This window comes from Salminus brasiliensis, chromosome 4, assembly GCF_030463535.1.
Source record: "Salminus brasiliensis chromosome 4, fSalBra1.hap2, whole genome shotgun sequence".
Taxonomy (NCBI): Eukaryota; Metazoa; Chordata; class Actinopteri; order Characiformes; family Bryconidae; genus Salminus; species Salminus brasiliensis.
The window spans coordinates 24,487,966-24,511,073 of record NC_132881.1 but is presented as its reverse complement, the minus strand read 5'-3'; the positions used below and the strand labels follow the sequence as shown (position 1 = coordinate 24,511,073).

Sequence of the window (23,108 nt, the reverse complement as noted above, 5' to 3'; positions counted from 1 at the left end):
CATGGCAGTGAGCTCATTACTGCAGTAGGCATCACATGACCATGGTAGGGTAATAACTGAGATATGATTAACGTCACAGCCCTACTCAGCCCTGACCAAATAACCTCCTCTTTTAAAGCAACACTATAGAAAATTGGCAGGTCCCACTCTTGGGCGCCATCTACAGTCAGGAGGTGTAATTTGCACTTTGAGCCACCACTGAAAGAAATGCTCTTCTGAACAAGCTGAGCGATACAGAACCCCTTCTGAAAGTGAAAGAAGCATGTGAAGAAGCATGAGTCGGGTTAAGCAGTGTTACACAGGAGCAGTGCTGCCCTGATCGTTAAACCCAAGTTAAATAATTAACAGTGTGACGAGCCTGGAGTCTGGCAATGATAGAGACACTGTTCTCTCTATTATCATAGAGTGTCAGAGGTATGCTTTCATCCTTTGCTTTGTTTTGAGCCTATATTTTTGAGGTGAAGATGCAGGAGCGTTTTTCGTCTGATGACTCTTTCATTAAAAGTCATATTTGTGCAGGTGCCGCTGCACAGTAGAACAGTGCACCACCTTTCTAGAGTCTGCGAAATCTGTATGAAAGGTATTTTCCTTCCTTCCTTAAATTTTTCCATCCCTGAACTTGACCTTTTCCGTTCCTCCTAACAGGCTTTTCTTAATTACAGTGGCTAGAAGCAGGGTAGTGAATCCTGGATTTTGCCCACAGTTTGAGCCAAGAGGAGAAGAAAGGCACCAGGCGCCCTCTAGCTGATCTGCTGTTCGGAGCAGATCTCACCAGCCTGCTCTTCTCTGGATGCCCTGAAAGTGCTTTCCACAACACCAGTGTTTACGTAATGGCTGACAGTAACGTCTCGAACGTGGTTCTTCATTATCTGAGCTTTGCTTGGCTGTTGAGTTCTGTGGACCCTGATGTTGTTTGACTTGAAATAACAGTCAGTAGCCTAATGATGAAGAGAGCTGTCAGTGCGTGTGTGCGTGTGTAATTGTGTGTGCGCGCGCGCGTACCCGAGAAGCGCCATCCATTAGTGTGGATGTGTGTGTGTGTGAGAGAGAAAGCGTGTGACATCACCACTTGAGCTCACTCTTTCGCTCTCTCTCTCTCTCTCTCTCTCTCTCTCTCTAACTCACTCTCTCTCTCTCTCTCTCTCTCTCTCTTCTGGGCTCCACTGAACTTTTCCTCTGGCTCGTTATGTCCGCGCGCATCTCCTCGTCCACCCCCAGCAGCAGCAGCAGCAGCATTCCCAGCGCTCCGCTCTCAGTCCCCGCGGTGTCCAGACCTGGACCTGAACAAGGCTGAGCCATGCGCCTCGCGCCCCAGCCCCAGCCCGCGCCCGCGCCCGCGCCCGCGCGCACCCAACCGCCGAGCGTGGACGCGAGAAGCGCGCAGCAGCAACAGCAGCAGCAGTGATGAAGTTCGGCAAGCGCGTGTGTATCATCAACGTGGGCGGCACACGGTACGCGTTTCCTCAGGACGTGATGAAGGACTTTCCTCTGCGGAGGCTCAGCCGCCTGCACAGCTGCGCGTCCGAGCGCGAGGTGCTGGAGGTGTGCGACGACTACGACCGCGAGAGCAACGAGTTCTTCTTCGACCGGCACGCGGAGGCGTTCGGCTTCCTCATGCTGTACGCGCAGCACGGCACCCTGCGCTTCGCGCCGCACATGTGCGAGCTGTCTTTCTACAACGAGATGCTGTACTGGGGGCTGGAGAGCTCGCACCTGGAGTTCTGCTGCCAGCGGCGCCTGGACGAGCGCATGTCCGACACGTACACGCGCTTCGGCGAGGAGGACCGCCACGCCGACGCCGAGGTTCCGCGCGCCCGCCGCGACGCAAAGTGGCTCGAGCGGATGCGCCGCACGTTCGAGGAGCCCACCTCGTCCGTGGCCGCGCAGATCCTGGCCTCCGTCTCCGTCATCTTCGTTATCGTGTCCATGGTGATGCTGTGCGCAAGCACGCTGCCCGACTGGAAGACGGCCGAGAGCAACGAGGTGGAGGAGCACAGGTACACGGAGTATTTAGAAAAGGACGAGTACAGGTACATGGACTGTTTACAGCAGTGTGGAGTGTATGCAGGAGGGGTACGGGTACACAGCATGGTTACCAAAATGTACTGTGGAGTGTGCACTGGAGACGTGCTGGTGCATGGAGTGTTTAGAGGAGAAATATAGACTTATAAGTATATAGTATATAGAGGTGTAGAGTGTTTAGTGGAATGTAGAGTAATTAAAGAGTGGTGTAAAGTGTTTAGTAAAAGAGTATGTAGACGAGTGAAAGTGCACATAGGGTTTTGAGACAGAGTACAGAGTGGTTAGTAGAGAAATGTAGAGTAATTTAAGGTGTAAATTTTAATAAAAGTATGAGTGGAAAGTGTTTAAAGAAAGTGTACAAAGTGTTTAACGGAAGAGTACACAGGATTCAGGGAAAGAGTGTAAAGTGTTATAGGAGGAGGAGAGTGTTTAGAGGAAGAGTACAGCATGTTTAGAGGAGGAATCCAAAGTGTTTACAGAAGAAGTACAGTGTGTTTAGACGAGGAGTGTAGAGTGTTTAGAGAAAAAGTACATAGTGTTTAGAGGAGGAGTACAGCATGTTTAGAGGAAGAGTGTAGAGTGTTTAGAGGAGGAGTGTAGAGTGTTTAGAGGAAGAGTACAGTGTGTTTAGTCGAGGAGTGTAGAGTGTTTAGAAGAGGAGTGTAGAGTGTTTAAAGGAAGAGTAGAGTGTGTTTAGTCGAGGAATGTAGAGTGTTTAGAAGAGGAGTGTAGAGTGTTTAGAGGAAGAGTACAGTGTGTTTAGTCGAGGAGTGTTTAGAGGAAGAGTGTAGAGTGTTTAGAGGAAGAGTACAGTGTGTTTAAAGGAAGAGTAGAGTGTGTTTAGTCGAGGAATGTAGAGTGTTTAGTCGAGGAGTGTAGAGTGTTTAGACGAGGAGTGTAGAGTGTTTAGACGAGGGGTGTAGAGTGTTTAGAGGAAGAGTACAGTGTGTTTAGTCGAGGAATGTAGAGTGTTTAGAAGAGGAGTGTAGAGTGTTTAGAGGAAGAGTACAGTGTGTTTAGTCGAGGAGTGTAGAGTGTTTAGAGGAAGAGTGTAGAGTGTTTAGAGGAAGAGTACAGTGTGTTTAGAGGAGGAGTGTAGAGTGTTTAGAGAAAAAGTACATAGTGTTTAGAGGAGGAGTACAGCATGTTTAGAGGAGGAGTGTAGAGTGTTTGGAGGAAGAGTGTAGAGTGTTTAGAAGAGGAGTGTAGAGTGTTTAGAAGAGGAGTGTAGAGTGTTTAGAGGAAGAGTACAGTGTGTTTAGTCGAGGAGTGTAGAGTGTTTAGAAGAGGAGTGTAGAGTGTTTAGAGGAAGAGTACAGTGTGTTTAGAGGAGGAGTGTAGAGTGTTTAGAGGAAGAGTAGTGTGTTTAGTCGAGGAGTGTAGAGTGTTTAGAGGAAGAGTGTAGAGTGTTTAGAGGAAGAGTACAGTGTGTTTAGTCGAGGAGTGTAGAGTGTTTAGAGGAAGAGTGTAGAGTGTTTAGAGGAAGAGTACAGTGTGTTTAGAGGAGGAGTGTAGAGTGTTTAGAGAAAAAGTACATAGTGTTTAGAGGAGGAGTACAGCATGTTTAGAGGAGGAGTGTAGAGTGTTTGGAGGAAGAGTGTAGAGTGTTTAGAGGAAGAGTACAGTGTGTTTAGAGGAGGAGTGTAGAGTGTTTAGAGAAAGAGTACAGTGTGTTTAGTCGAGGAGTGTAGAGTGTTTAGAAGAGGAGTGTAGAGTGTTTAGAGAAAGAGTACAGTGTGTTTAGTCGAGGAATGTAGAGTGTTTAGAAGAGGAGTGTAGAGTGTTTAGAAGAGGAGTGTAGAGTGTTTAGAGGAAGAGTACAGTGTGTTTAGTCGAGGAGTGTAGAGTGTTTAGACGAGGGGTGTAGAGTGTTTAGAAGAGGAGTGTAGAGTGTTTAGAGGAAGAGTACAGTGTGATTAGTCGAGGAGTGTAGAGTGTTTAGAGGAAGAGTACAGTGTGTTTAGAGGAGGAGTGTAGAGTGTTTAGAGGAAGAGTACAGTGTGTTTAGTCGAGAAGTGTAGAGTGTTTTCGAAGAGGAGTGTAGAGTGTTTAGAGGAAGAGTACAGTGTGTTTAGTCGAGAAGTGTAGAGTGTTTAGAAGAGGAGTGAAGAGTGTTTAGAGAATAAACATAAACTGTTTAGAGGAGGAGCTGCTCTGTGCAGAGTTGTACAGAGTGTTAAGAATATGATGTAGAGTGTTTAGAGAAGTACACAGTGTTTAGAGGAGAAGTACACAGTGTTTAGAGGAAGAGTACAGGGTGTTTAGTCGAGGAGTGTAGAGTGTTTAGAGGAGAAGTGCAGAGTATTTGGAGGAAGAGTACTGAGTGTTTAGAAGAAGAGTACAGCATGTTTAGACAAAAAGTGTAGACGGTTTAGAGGAGGTGTACAGAGTGTTTAGAGGCGGAGTGTAGAGTATTTAGAGGAAGAGTACAGAGTATTTAGAGGAGGAGTACAGAGTGTTTAGAGGAGGAATCCAAAGTGTTTAGAGAAAAAGTGTGGATTGTTTAGCGGTAGAGTACATAGTGTTTAGAGGAGTGTAGAGTGTTTAGAATCGGAATCCAAAGTGTTTAGAGGAGGAGTACAGAGTATTTTGAGAATGAACATAGACTGTTCACAAGAGGAGGTGCTCTGCGCAGAGTTGTACAGAGTGTTAAGAATACGGTGAAGAGTGTTTAGATGAGGAGTGTAGAGTGTTTAAAAAAGGTGGACAAAGTGTTTTAAACAAAGTGTAAAGAGTGTTAAGAGGAGGGGTGCAGCACAGAGTGTTTAGTGGAAGAGCACAGATAATGAGGGTTTACAGAAGAAGAGCTCAGAGTGTTTAGAGTATGTGTGACGTCCTCTCCCTGCAAATGTTCATTGTCAGTCTGTGGTGTTTCTTTTTGAGATGAGCACCAGCACTCATTCTTGCTTCATACAGTCTAACCCTTAAGATTTGCATTAATAGCATGGATTCAGACCCTGATGCCCATCAGGTAACACAGTGGAGGTACTGGATATTCAGAGTATTCTGTCTAAATAAGCAAAAGGGAATATTAGAATAGATCCTTAAAAGTGTTTTAGCGAGAACACTCAGGGACAGTAACTTGGGTGTTTTGTATGATCTAATAATCCATCTATGCATAATGTCTTGTGTTATGTTTTTGAATGTCTGTCTTGTCACTGAAAAAAATATATATTGTTGGCAAGTTGGTTTATTGTCTATAACTCATTATAAGCTGTATAAACATTGTAGAATTATAAAAATATTGCCAAATGTCTTTCTAGACATCAGTTACTTAGTTCACTTAGTTAAGTCACTTATTCTTATATAGGGAATTGGTTTTATCAAATAAGCAAAAATCATTAATGTCAGTGTTCCTCATTGCATAGTTGAGCTAAGTTTAGAATGTCACCAAGTAACTCATGTGGAAATGATCTCTCTCCAAGGTCCTGAATTGTCAATAAGCTCCATCTACACTTGCAATTATTGTCATAGCAGTTCAGTGATTAATTCAGACTCAGTGAAGATACAGAAAATCTTTGTCTCATTACGCACAGTAAAGTAAATTCAGCATATAAAGCATATTCTGATAAGCATATTCTAAGATGTTAACACGTCGTAGACTATTGGGGGTAATGGAGGGATTGAATAACCCTTTATCATCTCTGCATTGGTGTTTCCATGTCTTTTTAACCTCTGTGTCTGTCTGTCTTGTATCTATACTGCCACGTGGACTGTTCTGAAGGTACTGGTACCTGAGGAGCGGACAGCCATTTTTATATGTGTGTGTGCGTGTGTGTGCGTGTGTGTGTGTGTTCTAAGAAAGGTCTGTTTTGGTGAAGTGTCAGGTTTGTCACGTCATTAATAAATGACAGGTTCCCATTACTGAAGATGTTCTTGGCATTTTCCAGCTTTGTTCTCTGTAAAACTGTGCTTTTATTGCAGTTCAGTGTCTTCACAGTAGGCATTTCCTTTGATCAAATATGAACAATCTGTCTCTTTGACGTCACCATTAGTTCCACACCACTTGACATCAAAATATTACTGTTCGGATGTGCCAATTTTCCCCCTTCGGAAGGGCACTTAATCCGGTCACAGAATTAAGAGGAACTAAATGTCATTTGTACAGCAATTTTCAATTCAAGTGGATGTGAAACAGTCATGCTGCAATTGTTCATTTCTAGAAATGAAAACTTTGCACACCTCAGCTCTACCTGTCTCTTCTGTTGCCATCTCTTGCTGTCTGACTCCTCTTCAGGATGCCCAGCAGAGCTGTGACCCTATTAAAAGGCTATGTGTGTTTTATTAACAATATTAATAGCTGTTAATAAAGAAGCCAGAGAGAAAGAGGCAGCAAAATTGTGGTGTAGCTGACAAAGTTTCCAGGGAAACAGGACATTTCAGACAAAAGCGTCTTCAGCTGTGCAAGCAATGTGCTTTATAATCCAGAGTAAAGCAAAGTGCTTGCACAGCTGACAAAGGACCTTTATCTGAAATGATTTGTATCTCTGGAAACTTGCATCTTTGCTATACTGCAGTTTGTACTATTTCTAGTAGCTACTCCTCCAAATAAAATATTTGTATCATCGCTGTCATACAAAAGTCTTGTGGTAACCAGGATGAATTGGTAAAAAATGTTATTTGGTAGGTTTATGATGTAAGCACATGTTAGTCCAAGCAAATTTGTTATCTGCCATAAAATAATATAAATAATATAAATAATTATATATATATATATATATATATATATATATATATATATATATATGCGCTGCCATTTTCACATAGTTAAAAAATATATTTAAAAAAAATCAAGAAACAATCTGAGGTTCTAATTTTACTACATTACAATATTAATGACAATATAAATAATAATAATAGTAATATTCAATGTGTTATAATATATTAGTATATTAGACTGAAATCCTCAGTTGTGACTGGGCCCTGAATTGGACTTGATTAGATTTGGTGGCTTTTCATTTTTAGTTTGTACTTTTTTCCTAACACTCTTAGGCCTAGCAACGCTACCCAAGATTATGCGTAATGTAATTTGCATTGCTGAATTGGCCACTGTGTCAAAAGACAAATGACATCCTCATGCACAAAATTGATATGGCAATAACATTTACTGGCAATAAAATCTGATTACTGAAGCTTGTAAAGAAATGTGTTGGCTGACAGATGTCATTGGCTTTCTTCAATTAGCATTATTGATATACAGTCACATCCAATAATGTGGAAACCCATGGTCAGATTGCGTGGATATTTTCTACGACGTAATACATGCAATATAAATAATTATAAAAAATAATAAGTGTAAAATAATGTCACATTAAAATATGTTATGCTTTCTTTACCATATCGTTGCTGGCAAAATAGTAAATACCTTGTATCTTTAAATTAGCAGCTTTACAGAAGGGAAAAAAATCGTAACTTTCAATTGAAGTCAATAAAAAAAGATTTTATTTGAAGTAATTTTAGATGATTTCTATTGATCTGTTGATCAAATGTAAAGAACAACTGCCAGATTCAAATTATTTCCAAAAGTTAAAAAATAGACATACAAGGGCTGGCGTGACTGATGGTATGTTACATTAAGCAAACACTTTCTCAGAAATGTGCTTGAAAAAAACATTACTGTTTCCTGTAGAGACTTTGTCTACTTTGAAAATCAACAAAATATGGTTTGACCATGGGTGTTCAAACTTTTGCATTTGACTGTAAGAATAATCTAATAATAATAATAATAATAAAACAAAATAAAATAAAACGAAGTAAAAAATGATATAGCACATTGTGTATCTCAGTTGACCACAGTTCCTTAAATAATAATGGCGTTCTTGAGCCAGAGATGTTGCTAGGCCTCACAGGGTCCTTAGGCGCTTGCATGGTTAACGTTGTAGAGTAGTTCTCACAAGATTAGCGTAACTCAGTTTGACGCCTAAATTGGCGTGCTTGTTTATCATGTAAATAATAAGGTCTGTGCTAATTGTAAATTAGTCATTGGTTATTTAGAGTGCAATTTGGCAAACTGATTATCATTGTTGTGCTGCTTTGAAGCAGCACAGAAGGTTGCGCCATAGCCACTCACAAAGATGCTTTTATTTAGTGCTCCCAAGAGGCAGGCCCTTTTAATTGGACTGCTGATTGTGATTTGATTAATTTTCCTCCACTTATTGTTTGACTTAGATCATGCTGCTTGTCAGCGCAAATTCAAGCTGAGCTAAATCAATGCCTCCCTCTCTTTTAATGGCTCTCTTCACTTTCCCCCCCTCATAACCATGCGTCTGCTCAGGATCATCGAGGCGGTGTGCATCGGCTGGTTCACAGCGGAGTGCATCGTGCGCTTCATCATCTCCCGTGACAAGTGCAAGTTTGTCCGGCGGCCGCTGAACATCATCGATCTGCTAGCAATAGCACCATACTACGTTTCGGTGACCATGACGGTCCTGACCGGGGAGAACTCTCAGCTGCAGCGGGCCGGTGTGACCCTGCGTGTGCTGCGCATGATGCGCATTTTCTGGGTCATCAAACTGGCACGCCACTTCTTGGGCCTGCAGACGCTGGGTCTGACTCTGCGACGCTGCTACCGCGAGATGGTCATGCTGCTGGTCTTCATCTGCGTGGCCATGGCCATCTTTGGTGCCCTGGCTCAGCTGCTAGAGCACGGGCTGGACCTTAAGTCTGGGAACGAGGAGTATGCCAGCATCCCCGCCGCCTGCTGGTGGGTTATTATCTCCATGACGACTGTCGGCTATGGAGACATGTACCCCATCACCGTGCCGGGGCGCGTGCTGGGTGGCCTGTGTGTCGTGAGCGGCATTGTGCTCCTGGCGCTGCCCATCACCTTCATCTACCACAGCTTTGTGCAGTGCTACCACGAACTCAAGTTCCGCTCTGCCCGCTGCACCAGGAGCCTCTCGGCCGAGTTCCTCAACTGACCAGAATCTCTGCCTGAAAAAGACAGCTCCTTGACACCTTGACTGACTCAAGCGGTTGGTCCTCTTGGCCTAATGACTGGTCTGATCTCAGTCAAACCTCTGGTCTCAGGTAGAGCTTAGGGACTTGGTCTTAAATGCATGTAATGGCATTGATCCTCTGGGATTCTCAGGCTCAGGCCATTGAGGAGCCAAGTATCTACAGGTATTAGTTTCAGCCCTGCTCCACATCATCTGATTTCACTAAGGGGCTCCCCACCTAACCCCTTAAACTCCTTAAAAAGGCTTATTTTCCCATATTAAATCTAAAACCCTGTTCTGCAGGAACATCTATGAATCATTTATCACCTATTACACTCTACTACACATAAAGGTGTCAGAAAGGGTTCTCAGGAGTGATGCCACAGGAGAACTGCTTTTATTTGTCTAGAGAACCTACCAAGGGCACATAACCATGTTTACATTCAATATCATAGACTTGACTAAAAAGCAAAAAGGAATATGGTCATGTTAATACGAACCATGCCCAGCCCATGGAGTCACTACATGGAAATGATTTCATTATTCAGCCAACAGTTCGCTTATGTAGACTGCTATTGCATGGAAGTGTAATAAGTCTAACCTAGCCTGCTTTTTAACTGAAGCACAATAAAACGCAGGTAAACACATCAGAGGTGATTGGAATATTTCACTATTGAAAGACACAATTGGCCTTGCTCTCGTAGAGTGGTTATATGGCTACGTCACTTCAGTGTAATGCTGGCCAGCACGGGCATCTGCTAGCCAGTGTATCAAAGCTGGGTACCTGGTGCTTTCCTTTGAGTGCATTGGTTGCCCGGTGATGATACATTGGCACCAGTTCAACAAAAAAAATGCAGTGTCTGGTTGTGCATGTGTCCCCCTCCCACTGGGGCTGGGGCATTACATGTGTTTGGGGAGAGTTCTCACGAGTGGGTTGGGTAATTGGCTATGTAAAATATTGTAGAATATGCAGGATATGAACCCTTTTAGAACCTCAGTATGAACCTTCACGTACTGTAAAAAGAGTGCAGGTGGGTTATCATTGTTGTTACTGGTCTTCAGAGTTTCAGGGGTTAAACACTGATTGGAACCTTTAGTCAAGTCAGTTTTTGTGGTGCAAGGTTGGAATGTATACCCGTGGGCTCCGTGCCCCTCCATGGTCCGAAGCCGAGAGCCCACCGCAGTCTATCCAGCTGGCTCTCCTCTGACAGTTTTATTTATGGGAAGCAACAGGATTAAGTGATGCATGTCAGGTTTTGCTCAGCTGTTTTTTGTTTGTTTGTAGGTTTTCTTTTTTTTTTTTTTTTTTAACCATACAGTAGATACTGTTACGGAGCTTCCAGAGTGATGGGGGAGGCTACCATGGCGACAGTGGCTTTCAGGCCAGATGTCCCTGTCAGGGGCACGCTGGCGGAGGGCAGCTTTGTCATGTCAACCTAGAGGCCTTGAAAGCACTCCACACACACACACACACACACACACACACACACACACACACATACACACACATGTACACACATACACACACATACAGGCTGAAAAGCTTCTCTCTCACAGCCCTACAGACATGCGCTTCAGCCTCAAGATGTGGCTCGCAGCCACCGAAGGGATTTAGCTTCTGAATGCCATCTAGTCAGCCCACAGTCTTGGCAGAAGCACACGGGTGAAACATAATTAAACTTGTTTTCCGCCACAAAGTTCTTCTCAAATACCTGGGTCTGTCACACACAACTAACTTCTAAAACTTTCCCAAAGACAATGAAGTGTTGAGAAGTTCTATAATTGTGACAAAAGGTGAAGAGTGTAAACAGCAGCGTCATTCTTCGCTCATCCCAGCTATCGAAATTGTTCTGTAGAATCCAATTGAGTGTGACAGAAATCCTTCAGGGATAATGAGAGATGGAGGGCAAGAGCAGGAGAGGAGCAGAGAGAGTAAAGAGAGCTTAGCTGTGTAGGCAGCCGTGCAGCCGCAGCCCGTATGTAAAGTGGGACATGGTGGGCCACGAAGCGCGAGTGTTGTCATGAGCGAGTGCCGCTAGATGGTTTGGTTTGGATGGTACTATGCAGTGCACATAGAGAGCTCCCAACAATTCACTACCTGCCAGTCTCCTCAATAGCTCTACACGCCTTCATGCTGGAGCACTGAGGAGGCTCGAGCATCGGAATTCCACCATGACCAACCGCCCGGCTTTCAGTTAAACCCCCCTCTTTGTCGGGACACTTAATGTTCAGGAACGATCATAAAACACAATATTGCCTAAAGGCACACTCCTCTCCACAATGTCCTCCGTCTCATCTTCTTCCCTTCAACTCGCCATATATACGCGGTGGCTTTGTAGTTGCTCTGCCATCTGTGAGCCAGACATAGGGGGCGTTGAGATCTTGTGTTCTGTGTTATTTCCTGCGTTTTCCTTTTCACATGTCTGAAGTAGAAACGATGGGAAGATTCAGTTTCAAAAAGAAAGAAAAACAAAATCAATGGAACTTGGGAACCACGATGCCTTGTAAATATCCTTGACCTACTTTTTATACTGTTGGTCTGCACACATATAGGAAGCAGATTTTTCGTGTTCAATGAAAACACTGTCACTGTTTTTTTGGCTAATGCAGGAGTGCGGATTGTCCAAACACACTGTTTTTAAGCACTTTTTACAGAGTTGTTTAGGTAATGTTGTTTTTGCACCTGCTGTTTTGTTTTGTCCTTTTTTGGCATCAGATAAATATCTACACTTTTCTAAATAAAGGTCCCAGAACGGGTTTCCAATGCCAGTGCCACAGAAGAACCACTTTTGGTTCCCTTTAAAACCCTTGAAATATTTGTAAGTGACGTGCGAGTGTGAAGAAGCCTTTTTAACTTCTAGAAGGTTCTTCACACCTTAAAAAAGGTTTGCTTTTACTAATATTTGATATCATATGAGCAGATCCAAGTAAATATGTAAATTGTAAATTGTAAATTGAATGTGACCCTGCATGTAACTCGAACCCTAACCTTACCCTTGAATCAACCTTCAAATCAAAATTCCTAATGCTATCCTTAACCTAAACCTTAAATCTAACCCTAAACCCAACCATAAAAGGGTATGGTTAGGGTTAGGATTTAGGGATGATTCAAGAGGAAGGTTAAGGTTAGGGTTTGAGTTTGGATTTAGGGTCGATTCAAGGGGAAGGTTAGGGTTAGGGTTCGAATTTAGGGATGATACAAGAGGAAGGTTATGGTTAGGGGGTGGGTTCAGATTTAGGGTTGATTCAAGGGGAAGGTGAGGTTAGGGTTTGAGTTTGGATTTAGGGCCAATTCAAGGGGAAGGTTAGGGTTAGGCTTTAGAGTTGATTCAAGGGGAAGGTTAAGGTTAGGGTTAGGATTTAGGGCTGATTCAAGGGGAAGGTTAAGGTTAGGGTTTGGATTTAGGGCTGATTCAAGGGGAAGGTTAGGGTTAGGGTTCAGATTTAGGTTTGATTCAAGGTTAAGGTTAGGGTTCGGATTTAGGTTTGATTCAAGGTTAAGGTTAGGGTTCAGATTTAGGTTTGATTCAAGGTTAAGGTTAGGGTTCAGATTTAGAGTTGATTCAAGGGGAAGGTTAAGGTTAGGGTTCAGATTTAGGGTTGATTCAAGGGGAAGGTTAGGGTTAGGTTTCAGATTTAGGGTTGATTCAATGGAAAGGTTAAGGTTAGGGTTAGGATTTAGGGTTGATTCAAGGGAAAGGTTAGGGTTAGGGTTCAGATTTAGGGTTGATTCAAGGGGAAGGTTAAGGTTAGGGTTAGGATTTAGGGTTGATTCAAGGGAAAGGTTAGGGTTAGGGTTCAGATTTAGGGTTGATTCAAGGGGAAGGTTAAGTTAGGGTTAGGATTTAGGGTTGATTCAAGGGGAAGGTTAGGGTTAGGGTTCAGATTTAGGGTTGATTCAAGGGAAAGGTTAAGGTTAGGGTTAGGATTTGGAGTCAAGTCAAGGGCAGGGTTAGGGTTAGGTGCAGGGTTACATTCAATAGACAATCATTAACATTTAACTTGGAGTTCAGTTGCATTTAAGAGACATTCAATTGAATGTTAGTTGAATGTCAGGTGACCATCTACAAGCACCATCAATTTAAAGGGATATCAAAATATCACTTTCAGACATGATTCTTTAGAGCACCAAAAGAGGTTATTATTTTATGACGGCAATCAAAACCTTTTGTGGCACCTTTTGAGGATGAGAGGTTTTTTATTCAGAAGGCCAATAATGTGCTTCACGGACAGGCTGCTTTCATTGCAAATCAGTATGCATTCACTTCCAGTCCAAGAAAAGTCTTTGGTGAAAAATCACAGCGCTAATAGATTCTTACCCAACTGTGATAATTGTGACCCTGTTTATTGGAATATTTCTGTTCCCCTGTGTTTCCCAGTTGCAGTCACGGGAATTTGTTCACCAGTGTGGCTCCATCTGCTCTCTTTTGTGTCTTCTTTGGCTTTCACTCTGATTTGGCCTGATATTGGATTCTGATTGCTTTATTTCATGATAGTTCACTCGCTTTGTTCTGCAGATATTTATTTGTTCACTAAGGCTTAATTGAAATGTGCATCTATATGTATATTTGATTTCAAGTAGATTGGACGGCAAAGAAATGGTATCGATGTGGAACCTACAGGTAAAGCACATCATCGCTGTCCAAAACAATCATGTATTTCCAAAAATGAATGAATTAACACTCTGTTTTTATTGTAAGAAATTCTGGAGCATTTCCGTTGTTTCACTCACAGTGAAATGTTCACACAGTATAAAGAGGAGCTGGTGTGTTCAAACGAAAGAAAAAAAAAGGAAATACATTCATATTTGTGGGTTTGTGGTTTTGTTTGGACAGCGATTATAGGTCCAAATGTGGTCCTAAACTACTCCTGCCCTGGACATGTTAGAGTTTTCTTTGCTCCAGCTCACCCTGTTCAACTCCGCTAGTTGGATCAGGTGTGTTAGAGGAGAGGAAGCTTAAAATGTGCAGGGAAAGTGAGAGTTCAGGGTCAGGGTTGGGCACTGCTGGTATACAGTATTTTTGCGCTGTGTTTATGTAAAGATCTAAAGTCTAAAGGTCATTTTTCTCAGAGTAGAAGGGCCTACATGTTTAATATAATGGAAAGGCACTTGTTAAAAGTTCTAAATATCTATTCTTACACCACACACATACACTCACACACACAACCACAGACAAACGTCTTATTTCAAAACAAAAGAAGTTGCGATATCACACTGAGAGTCAGGGGATGAGAGCATCTTCAAGGATCTTTGAAGATCACACTCTGAAAAAGGAAGTTAACATCATCAACAGATTTCTCTCGCATACTGTGATGTTTGCCTCATCTTTGGAGGCGAGCTGATACACCTCCCCGTTACTGCCGTTATTGTCACTAATGAGCATCTTCATTCATTCATTGCTGTCATGGTTAAGTGCTTTCCTCAGGAGACGCTGAGTGCACCTTGTGTCTTTGAGTGTATACGAGACTGATTGGTAGATGATCCATTTTCTGGCTGATGACAGCAATGAAGATGTGTCTGACGTGCTGCAGCATTTCCCTCCTCGCTAATTAAACCCCTGATTATTCGGAGAGGTCTGCTCCACCTAACATTAACTCCATTATACTTATACTCGTCTCTCTTGGCCTTTCCAGTGGAGACAGAGAAGTGAGAAAGCTAAAGAGTGCAAAGCTCAGTGTTTTTTTCTTCTCGCTCAAGCTGTCAGTCACTGCTTGGTAAATTGATTTTAATCCCAGTGCTTCTCTACTGAGCCCATTTCAATAACCGCTGTAAACATGCTTTCCATTTACTTTACCCGCCAAGCCAAACCAGACTCTAGTGAAGAGCTTTAAGATTTCCACGAAAGATTTCCACGGACCTTAGCGTGTGTGCCAAAGGCCACGGAATCTCATAAGCAAGATACGTAGCTTCATCAGTGGAGCTGAATTTTAATGACTTATATTTCCTGAGTCCTCTCATCGACACAGCTGAAGAATGTGCCTAGTTAATGAATGCCATATTTCTAGTATCCAGGAGAACCGCTTTGTGTTGCCCCCCCCACGGATTAAATAATTAGTGAATTCATTCATATAAAAAAATACCTTTAACAAATAAAATATTTAAAAAATGAATCTAAAAAGATTAAGATGAAGAAAAAGGAAGAAGAAAAATGTCATGTTGCCACTGCTCACTGTGATGGATCTGCTGCCTACCAACTGTGTGACTTTCTATCGTTTGATCATTTCTAGCATTTTAATGTCATAACCCCCATTTACCATCAATCATGATGAATTGCTGGAGGCCTTATAGGTTACTGTAGGTAGATTTTTTATCATTTGCAAGTTTCAGATGGGGGTTGCAGTTTCTCATTTAGAAAACGATTTTTACCAAAAAACAAAATGTGTGTGTGTGTGTGTGTGTGTGTGTATATATATATATATATATATATATATATATGCCTTTTTTGCCTTTTTGTCTTTTTGTGTTGTCCAAAAACCTTGCATCTCTGAATTGAATAGTCATTTTGGACCATTTCTATTGGTCCAGCCATTAAAAATTATTTAGCACAATGTAAAAGACAACTGCCACTTACAAATTATCAAAAGGTCAGTAACAGCAAAACATGACACACAAGGTTTATGCATGACCGCAACAATATACTATATTAATTTTTACTTATCAATTAGTCCTTTTAAAAAGCAGTCAACTATTTGACTATTGGTCAGCTTCTGTAGAGAAACCATGAGTGTTCCAAATGTCTGAGAACCAGCATTTCGTAAGTAGACTGCCATTACAGGCAAATGCTGTGTTTTGAGGTGGGAGGTATGCACTGTTGTAGACTTTTTGTTGTTTTAGCATGTATCAGCTTCTGTGAGCACTACTAGTTTACATCACACACTCTGAGTACTCACAGAAGCCGACTTTTTTCAGCACACTAAAATCTTCCCATGTTTAAACTGGCTTGGAAATTTTTACAATTTTTACAATTTCTAAACGAAAGGATCGTTTAGAAATTCTAGACGTCAACACTGCACACCTATGAGTGGGATACAATCCCAGAAAACATTCCTGTCACTTTCAAAAGGTAATTTCAGTAGTTTGTTAGAAGATAGAAGAAATCTAGGAAAGACGATATGCTTAGCATTTGCAGACTGCTTTATTTAACGTGTTTGTTTATGTTGCGTTACGTTATGCTATGTTGATATTTGGGCTTTGTGCTTCTCTCCTCCTGCCTGTACTGTACTGTATTTTCTACCTCTGTATTTCAGACACTGCATTCAACAAGTCGACTGTGGCTCACATTCGACATTGACTAGTGAATTTATCAGACTAGGCTATGCCACCCCCATATACACACAGTCTTATGCAAACGTTTAGGCACCACATTCAAATTTCATTTGTCATTTATTAGGAGTTTCTAAGTGAAAATAAGTTTGCATCCTCTACAGAGGCACACTTCTATACATTCGAATGTGTAATTACTGCTTATTCACGTCTTTGAAAATATTAGTAAAAAAAAATGTAAAAGCAATGACACATTAAACACATGATGTTTTTAAAGATAATTTTAGAAAAAAAACATTCATAACAGGAGTGTCCAAATGTCTGCATAAGACTGTGCGTATATATATATAGGTTTTTATTTCAGCACAAAGTTGCTTAGCTTTCTGTAAATGGCTTGAGCTTTTTGTGGGGAACTTTAATCAGAAAGGTGTTGTGGGTTTCAATGTTTTGTTATAGCAGAATAGATAAACTGACTACTTTTGTGAAAGTATAGATAAGCCTATGTTTAAAATGCCAACAATGCAGAATCTTTTTGATTGTTTTTAGCATTCCCTATCTTTTTAAAATAGAAAGTCTATTTTGTATAAAGTAGCATAAAGTTGTTTCTGTAAAGGCCGCAGCAGCTCTATAAAAAAATGATTAATAAGTATGAATAAATTTATGAGGAACTAAATGTGATTGGTCCGGGTGTTCATTTTTGGTGTCTGGTATATTCTAAATAAAAGGTTACATACTGTAGCCCTTTAAAAAGCCTGTATTAGCCTCCAAGTCTACCTTGACAGTTTTTTTTATATTTGGCTGAGCCAAGTCCACACAAGTCAAGTCCTGATGCATCCTCCAGAAGACGAGGGGAACCAGAACACATCCGGGCGTTCAGACTGTACTTGGCTAGATGCGAACTTCTGAATGGAGCAATACTTGGGCTGTTTCACAAGAACACAGGAACACAAGCACAGACAAGAGAATCTGCCCTTGTCAAATCAAAGCATGAAGGTATCTTGTATGAGAAAGAACCTGGTTCCATTTTTTTTTACTATTAGATTATCAGAAGCTACAAGATAATAACATTGCTGTTTCTATTTCTTAACATTTCCAAAAGGGCATATAAGAAAAATCTGAGCCAAAAGAAAAAATCTGGGCTAATAATTATAACATAATTAAACTTTAATCTGCTGAAAACGTATTTATTATTTATTAATATTATTTATTTATTTTACTGTAATTACGCGTGACTGAAGATACTAATCTATGAAATATATGAGTTTGTAATTTAACATTTAATAATATTTAACCTCAGATCCGCTCATCAGTTTCTGAAGACTCCTGGTTCCGAGTCTGGCATTTTTCACCAGGAGCGCGGGCGCCGCTGTGACGTCATTTGCAGACGACGGAAGGGGCCTCGTTCTCCGGGTTAGAGGAGAGCAGCAGGCGGCTGGTGCAGCGCTGTCCTCTCTGTTCATTAAAGACACCTAGACCTCCAAGATGTACTACAAAGTCAGCGGAGTGACGGGGAGACTGGCGGGATCCACACCGTTGGGCGCTTACTGCCCTCAGGTAAGCCGGTTTGAAGATATTTGTTGAAGGACAGCGGGAGGATTCAGTGAGAGTGACCTTCACCGTGCCGCAGGACGCGAGTTAGCAGCTAGGCTAACTCGGATGAAGCTGTTGCGCAAGATGAGCTGAATTAATGTTTGGTTTCATTAAACAGTCGTTTTGTAAACGTGGCGGTTTTAGTAGGCTTTGGGTAGACCTGCTTTCTAAGGAAACTGCTTGACAGTAGCATCAGTAAGGCCGGTTATCTGGCATCTGTCAAAACTAGCTAGCTAGCTCTCGAAACTGTGAATGTCTTCACTGCACTGAGAGCTTTAAACTCATCAACGATGTGAAAGCGTGTAGTTTCTCATGAATCCGGTTGTTTTGAAGGACAGGTTGCTACACAGACAGTTGGCTTCCTTACTGTAATTGTGTTTTTGGTCAATAACCTTTATGGATCACTTCAAATTTCCAAATATAATCACATATCTGAGTAGTCAGTAGTCCAGTGTTTCTGTAAACCTGTGGTTCTAGGTCACATTTAGGTGTGGAGGTCTGGAAGCTGCCATAATGACCTTGTTTTCTTTCTAGTCCTAAGCCCACCAGTCCCCTGTACGCTTTGACTGTACATCAGCTTTGCAAGTTACTGATGAACTTAAACTCATTTAAAGTTGCAGATGATTATTTATTTATTTATTCTTGTTTATACTTTCCTACACAGGGGTTGAAGCCCACCTTGCCCCCACAGTCCCCTCAGATGATCTTTGCCTCTCCCACCAAGGTTGTATCGGAAGCAGGCCCTGTAGTGGACTATATGGGATCAAACAGGGTCCCTGAACTGCAGAAGATCTTTCAGGTATTAGATTGTCCTCATAACTTCAGCATTTCAGTGCCAGGGACGTTTCATTTTGTTACTGTATGAAATCCACATGACTTTCACCAGTAATGGGCAACAATCTCAATCTGTAATCAGGGTTCGTAAAGCACGGTGTTAACAGTACAGATGCTTGTTGATCAAATAGATGCTGATGCTGTTACATAGCTGTAGATTCTGATCAACATTAAATATGCTTACACAGGCAATTTTAACAAAAAATGGAACTTGTTAGTCACCCAAAAAAGGGGTATGAAAATTTACAGCAGGTTTGTGCAACCTTTTAATGGTCCTTTAAGGCATTCTCACATTCAGATAAATCTGCCCAGAATCACTTTGGTGAATCTGACAGATGTATATTGTGTATACTGGATATAGTGCCGTAAAAAAAGTATCAGAATCTTCCTGATGTTTTTGCATGTCACAAACTTATACATGCATAAGCACACACACACACACACACCAATGTAATAAAAGATCTCAGTGTTTATCATTTTGCAACACCTGTAACTGCCCCGTTGAACATAACAGGTTGTTCCAGTTGCAGCAACAACTAACGAAATGTTTCCTTTAACCGTAGCTCAGTTTCACGTCACTGTAGAGGAATTTTGTCCCACTCAAGAGCATGAATCGGGTCTTAAACAAGGTCTTGCCTTGACATCTCAGTGAGGTTCAATTCAGGACTTTGTCGGGTCACTCCAAGACTTTAATTTGTTGTCTTTTGAGTCATTCAGAGACAAACTAGCTCTTATGCTTTTAACCTCTGACATGCTGCACAACCCAGTTCCTTGAGCTTACAGACTGATAACAGTATGTTTTTTTGTTTGGTACAGAGCTAAAAACATGTTTGTCAATAATTGAAAGCTACCCTGAAGTGGCAGCGCCTCCCCACACTATCCCACTAGCACAATCATGTTTGACTGTTTGAAAGTGTGCCCGCAGTTCCTGAGAGCATCATGTGGGTTCTGTTTCTAAATAAAAGTTGTTGCTGTGATTTTGAAGGAACTCCACATTTGGAGATGACTCACTGCGGCCTGTCCAGACGGAAGATTCTTTCTCAGCTTTTGACTGTCATAGGGTGCCAGTTATTGAGACGTTTTGGCCTCCTTCACATTGCTGGAAATGTTCAGTAGTAATCAAGCCTGGGTGTGTCTGGTTGAATTGGTCCCAAAATACGCAATTAGAGTAACTAAGGTGGCAGTTGATTTTTTAGGAACCATATTTTGTTGGCTCAGCTTGTATTTGTAAATTGATGTAAATTGAATGAAGATCTGCAGCAATTAATTCTGATAAACTTGCAAAAAATAAAATAAAAAAAATAATCAAGAGCAGGTTTCAGAAAATGACAGATAAAGGAGATCATCTGTGAAATACTTTGTATTAAAAATCCTTGTATTGTTCTTTGACAGAAAGCTGATGGAGTGCCCGTTCACCTGAAGCGTGGAGTCATGGACAGACTGCTGTACAGGACGACAATGGGCTTGACAATTGGGGGAACCCTCTACTGCCTAGTAGCCCTGTACATTGCTGCCCAGCCCAGAAAATCTCAGTGACCTCAGTCCTCTTCCCCATCTGGATTGGTCAGAGTGTAATTGTAACAGGTGGGACCAGCAAAGTGGACTATTAAGACTGTACTTCCAAAGACAGATGCTTAATTGCTTTACTCCTGCCATGTTCATTCTTCTTCCTCTTAACCCTTATTTATAACCAGAGGTCTGCTGGTATCAGCTCCACCTCAAGAAGTGTTGCAAGTACATCTTTTCAAAACATGTGAAATAATGGTCATTAAAAAATACCCATCAGGTTCCTCTGTTTGACAGACTTTGGAGGGTTTAACTAGGTTTAGTGCTTGCTATGATTGTAATGTGCTGTTGCCTTTACAACCAAACATCCAGCTGGTTAAACAGAGGCGTGTGGGCACACACACTTGCTTTAACACTTTTTGAAGAACAAATGCGAATAAAAAAAAATAAAAATTAATGCAGCAGGCACCTTACAAGCAGCTGGCACCATAAGTGGTGTTTGATTCTTGGCCACGTTTGTTTTGTTGTTCCGTCAGCTGGAGAGAGCCCACAACTTCAGTGCAGTTATGCTTGCAGTCCTGCTGATGTCCAGAATCTGCAGTTATTCAGGACACTAATAAAAAAGGGAGGGGGCGTATTTTCAAACAGTGTACATGGCCATGAACCTGTAACGACATGTTTGAGTGTAAATGATGTTCTTGTAATTGTTCTTGGGAATAAATATATTGTTTATAAAAAAAATAACAAGGAAGTGTGTCCTGCATTGTGAGTATTCAACACACTCGGTTAAGAACCTATAAAGAGCATTGTTTGTCATAGAGATGATTGTGAAGAGTCTCAAGAAAACCCTTTGACTCACTTTTAAGTATTAAGAGTGTGTCATATAAGCTCAGTAAGGGCCAGGAACAAACTCAAGTTACCTCGGTGGAGATTTAACAGAATATACATATTCAGGATTCAGCAGTTGAACCTCTTTATTTAGTCCATATTATATTTAAAAAAAATGTGGTATTCCTGCTCAAGGGACTGTGGGAGAGTGTATCTCCATTCCAGTTCATTCTAAAGGTGTTTTATGGGGTTGAGGTCAGGGCTCTGTAACTGTACATGGTCTGACACTTCATGATCGGGTTGCTGTGGTTCCTAATCACTTCCACTTCTCAGTAATACCACTCACAGTTGATGGTGGAATATCTTGGAGAGAAGAAAGTTAATCAATTGACTTGTAGCAACGGTGGTATCCTACTACTCAGTACCACACTGGAATTGAGCTCTTTAAAACAACCCACTAATGTTTGTAAATGCTGACTGCCTGGCTAGGTGCTCGATTTTATACCCCTGTGGCAACTGAACTCCACGATTGGACTTTGGTCCATTACTATTCTGCTCCACTCTGTAAGTTAATAGGAGGTCATGTTATGGGCAGCTAAATTGCAGGACTATTGGTGTATTTTCCAAAAGTGGAAAATGAGTTTTCATGAACCATGACAAAATAGCCAAGCCCAGAAAAACTGCAGCATCGAATAGTAACTGCAGGGTCACCCAGGTCACCAAATCTACACTACATTAAACATTTATGGGACATTATGGAACATGGATCTATTAACCTTCTCCATGTCTCAGAAACTTGAATGCTCTTCGTCCTGAAGAGTGGCTTAATGTGGCACAATGGATTTCAAAATAGGATTGAAGCTGTTTTCCTCATATGTGCTGGGTAGTATATATTCTTATCCCTGTTACAAGAGTTATGTCTACATACGGCAGACAGTCAGTACTATGTACTGTATATATTATGTTCCATTAAAAAAAAGTTGTAGGCATACATTCAGCAGAATTCCCCCAAAATGTTGGATAATGGTTGGATAATAAATGCACTGTGCACCTAAATGTATTCAGAGAAGCATATTCTGTTACACTACATAGGAAAGACATGTTCATATCCTCACCTCACTGCAAGATTATGCTTCTGACTGTTTATCTGCATGGGCTTAATTCAGTTTTGTTATATTGCTGTCCTTACTCCTATTTTGATTTTTATCATCATTTGGTGTAGACCAGAGGAGGATGAGTTCCCCTTTTGAGTCTTGTTTCTTCTCAGGGTTTCTTCCTCTTGACCCGATGGAATTTTTCCTCGCCACTGTTGCCTAGCTAGCCACTAGCTTGCTCAAAAGAGGCTTGGACCTGGATCTCTGTAAAGCTGCTTTGTGACATTTGTTGTAAAAAGTGCTATATAAATAAAATAGAATGAAGCACATTGGGGACTTGCTGCTAGTATATCATCGCTGGAGATGGCAAAAATGACCTGAACTTTAAATGGAATTCAATGTAAAATAAAGAGTCTATTCCAAGTAATTTGGAGCATTTCTATTGGTCCACCCATCCAGAATTATTTACACAGTGTACAGAGCAGCTACAGGGGTCAAACCATGGAGAACATTAAAAACAGACAGAAATTGGACAGCAGTGTTATTGAGCAAAAGTGGGACTTTTGTGGTCAGATAATTTGGTATCGTTCATAATTAACTATAATATAATTATCTTACTTTTACTAAACATACCACGCTAGACCATTTCATATATAAATGAGTGAAGTAGCATCTCACCACACAGTGGTAACAAAACAGTTACATTACAACACATGTTAAGCAATGCTGTGTGACAAATTGAGCCCGCTCTTCTTTGCAGAACTGCTTGTTGTGAGTTCAAATCAGGACACTCCGAAACATTTGTTTATGGGCTATTCACATGTAAATTGATTTCTCTGTTTTGGCTCATTGTCTTTCTGAATCACCCGATTATGATTCAGCTTCAGTTCATGGACAGATAGACAGTTATGTGGACAGTCTACTTAAGTATGCACCGATAAAGAACAGAATTCATGTTTTGTTTGTGTTTTTTTCCATAATAGCAAGTTGTTTAGATCTCCACACCCACACTTCTACACTCTTAACAATAAA

At 41.4% G+C, this 23,108-nt stretch overlaps 2 protein-coding genes across 4 annotated transcripts; both read left to right on the top strand.

Annotated features, from left to right (window-relative positions):
• The first annotated feature begins 1,125 nt into the window (after positions 1-1,125).
• LOC140554564 (voltage-gated potassium channel regulatory subunit KCNG3-like) lies at positions 1,126-16,897 on the top strand. Of its 3 annotated transcripts, XR_011979628.1 has the most exons (3): positions 1,126-2,030; positions 8,297-12,587; positions 12,803-16,897. XR_011979628.1 is itself a non-coding variant. In XM_072677698.1 (2 exons), the coding sequence occupies exons 1-2, from the start codon at positions 1,405-1,407 to the stop codon at positions 8,940-8,942; spliced, it is 1,239 nt and encodes a 412-aa protein (XP_072533799.1). In that variant the 5' UTR covers positions 1,126-1,404; the 3' UTR covers positions 8,943-16,897. The 3 variants fall into 3 exon arrangements, 2 of the variants coding, with proteins under 2 accessions (XP_072533799.1, XP_072533798.1); XM_072677698.1 differs by having other exon boundaries at positions 1,126-1,997; positions 8,297-16,897; XM_072677697.1 differs by having other exon boundaries at positions 8,297-16,897.
• Positions 16,898-17,611: 714 nt separating this feature from the next.
• LOC140554563 (cytochrome c oxidase subunit 7A2-like, mitochondrial) lies at positions 17,612-22,499 on the top strand. The gene is made up of 3 exons (XM_072677696.1): positions 17,612-17,778; positions 18,479-18,613; positions 20,041-22,499. The coding sequence occupies exons 1-3, from the start codon at positions 17,707-17,709 to the stop codon at positions 20,182-20,184; spliced, it is 351 nt and encodes a 116-aa protein (XP_072533797.1). The 5' UTR covers positions 17,612-17,706; the 3' UTR covers positions 20,185-22,499.
• Positions 22,500-23,108: the final 609 nt, after the last annotated feature.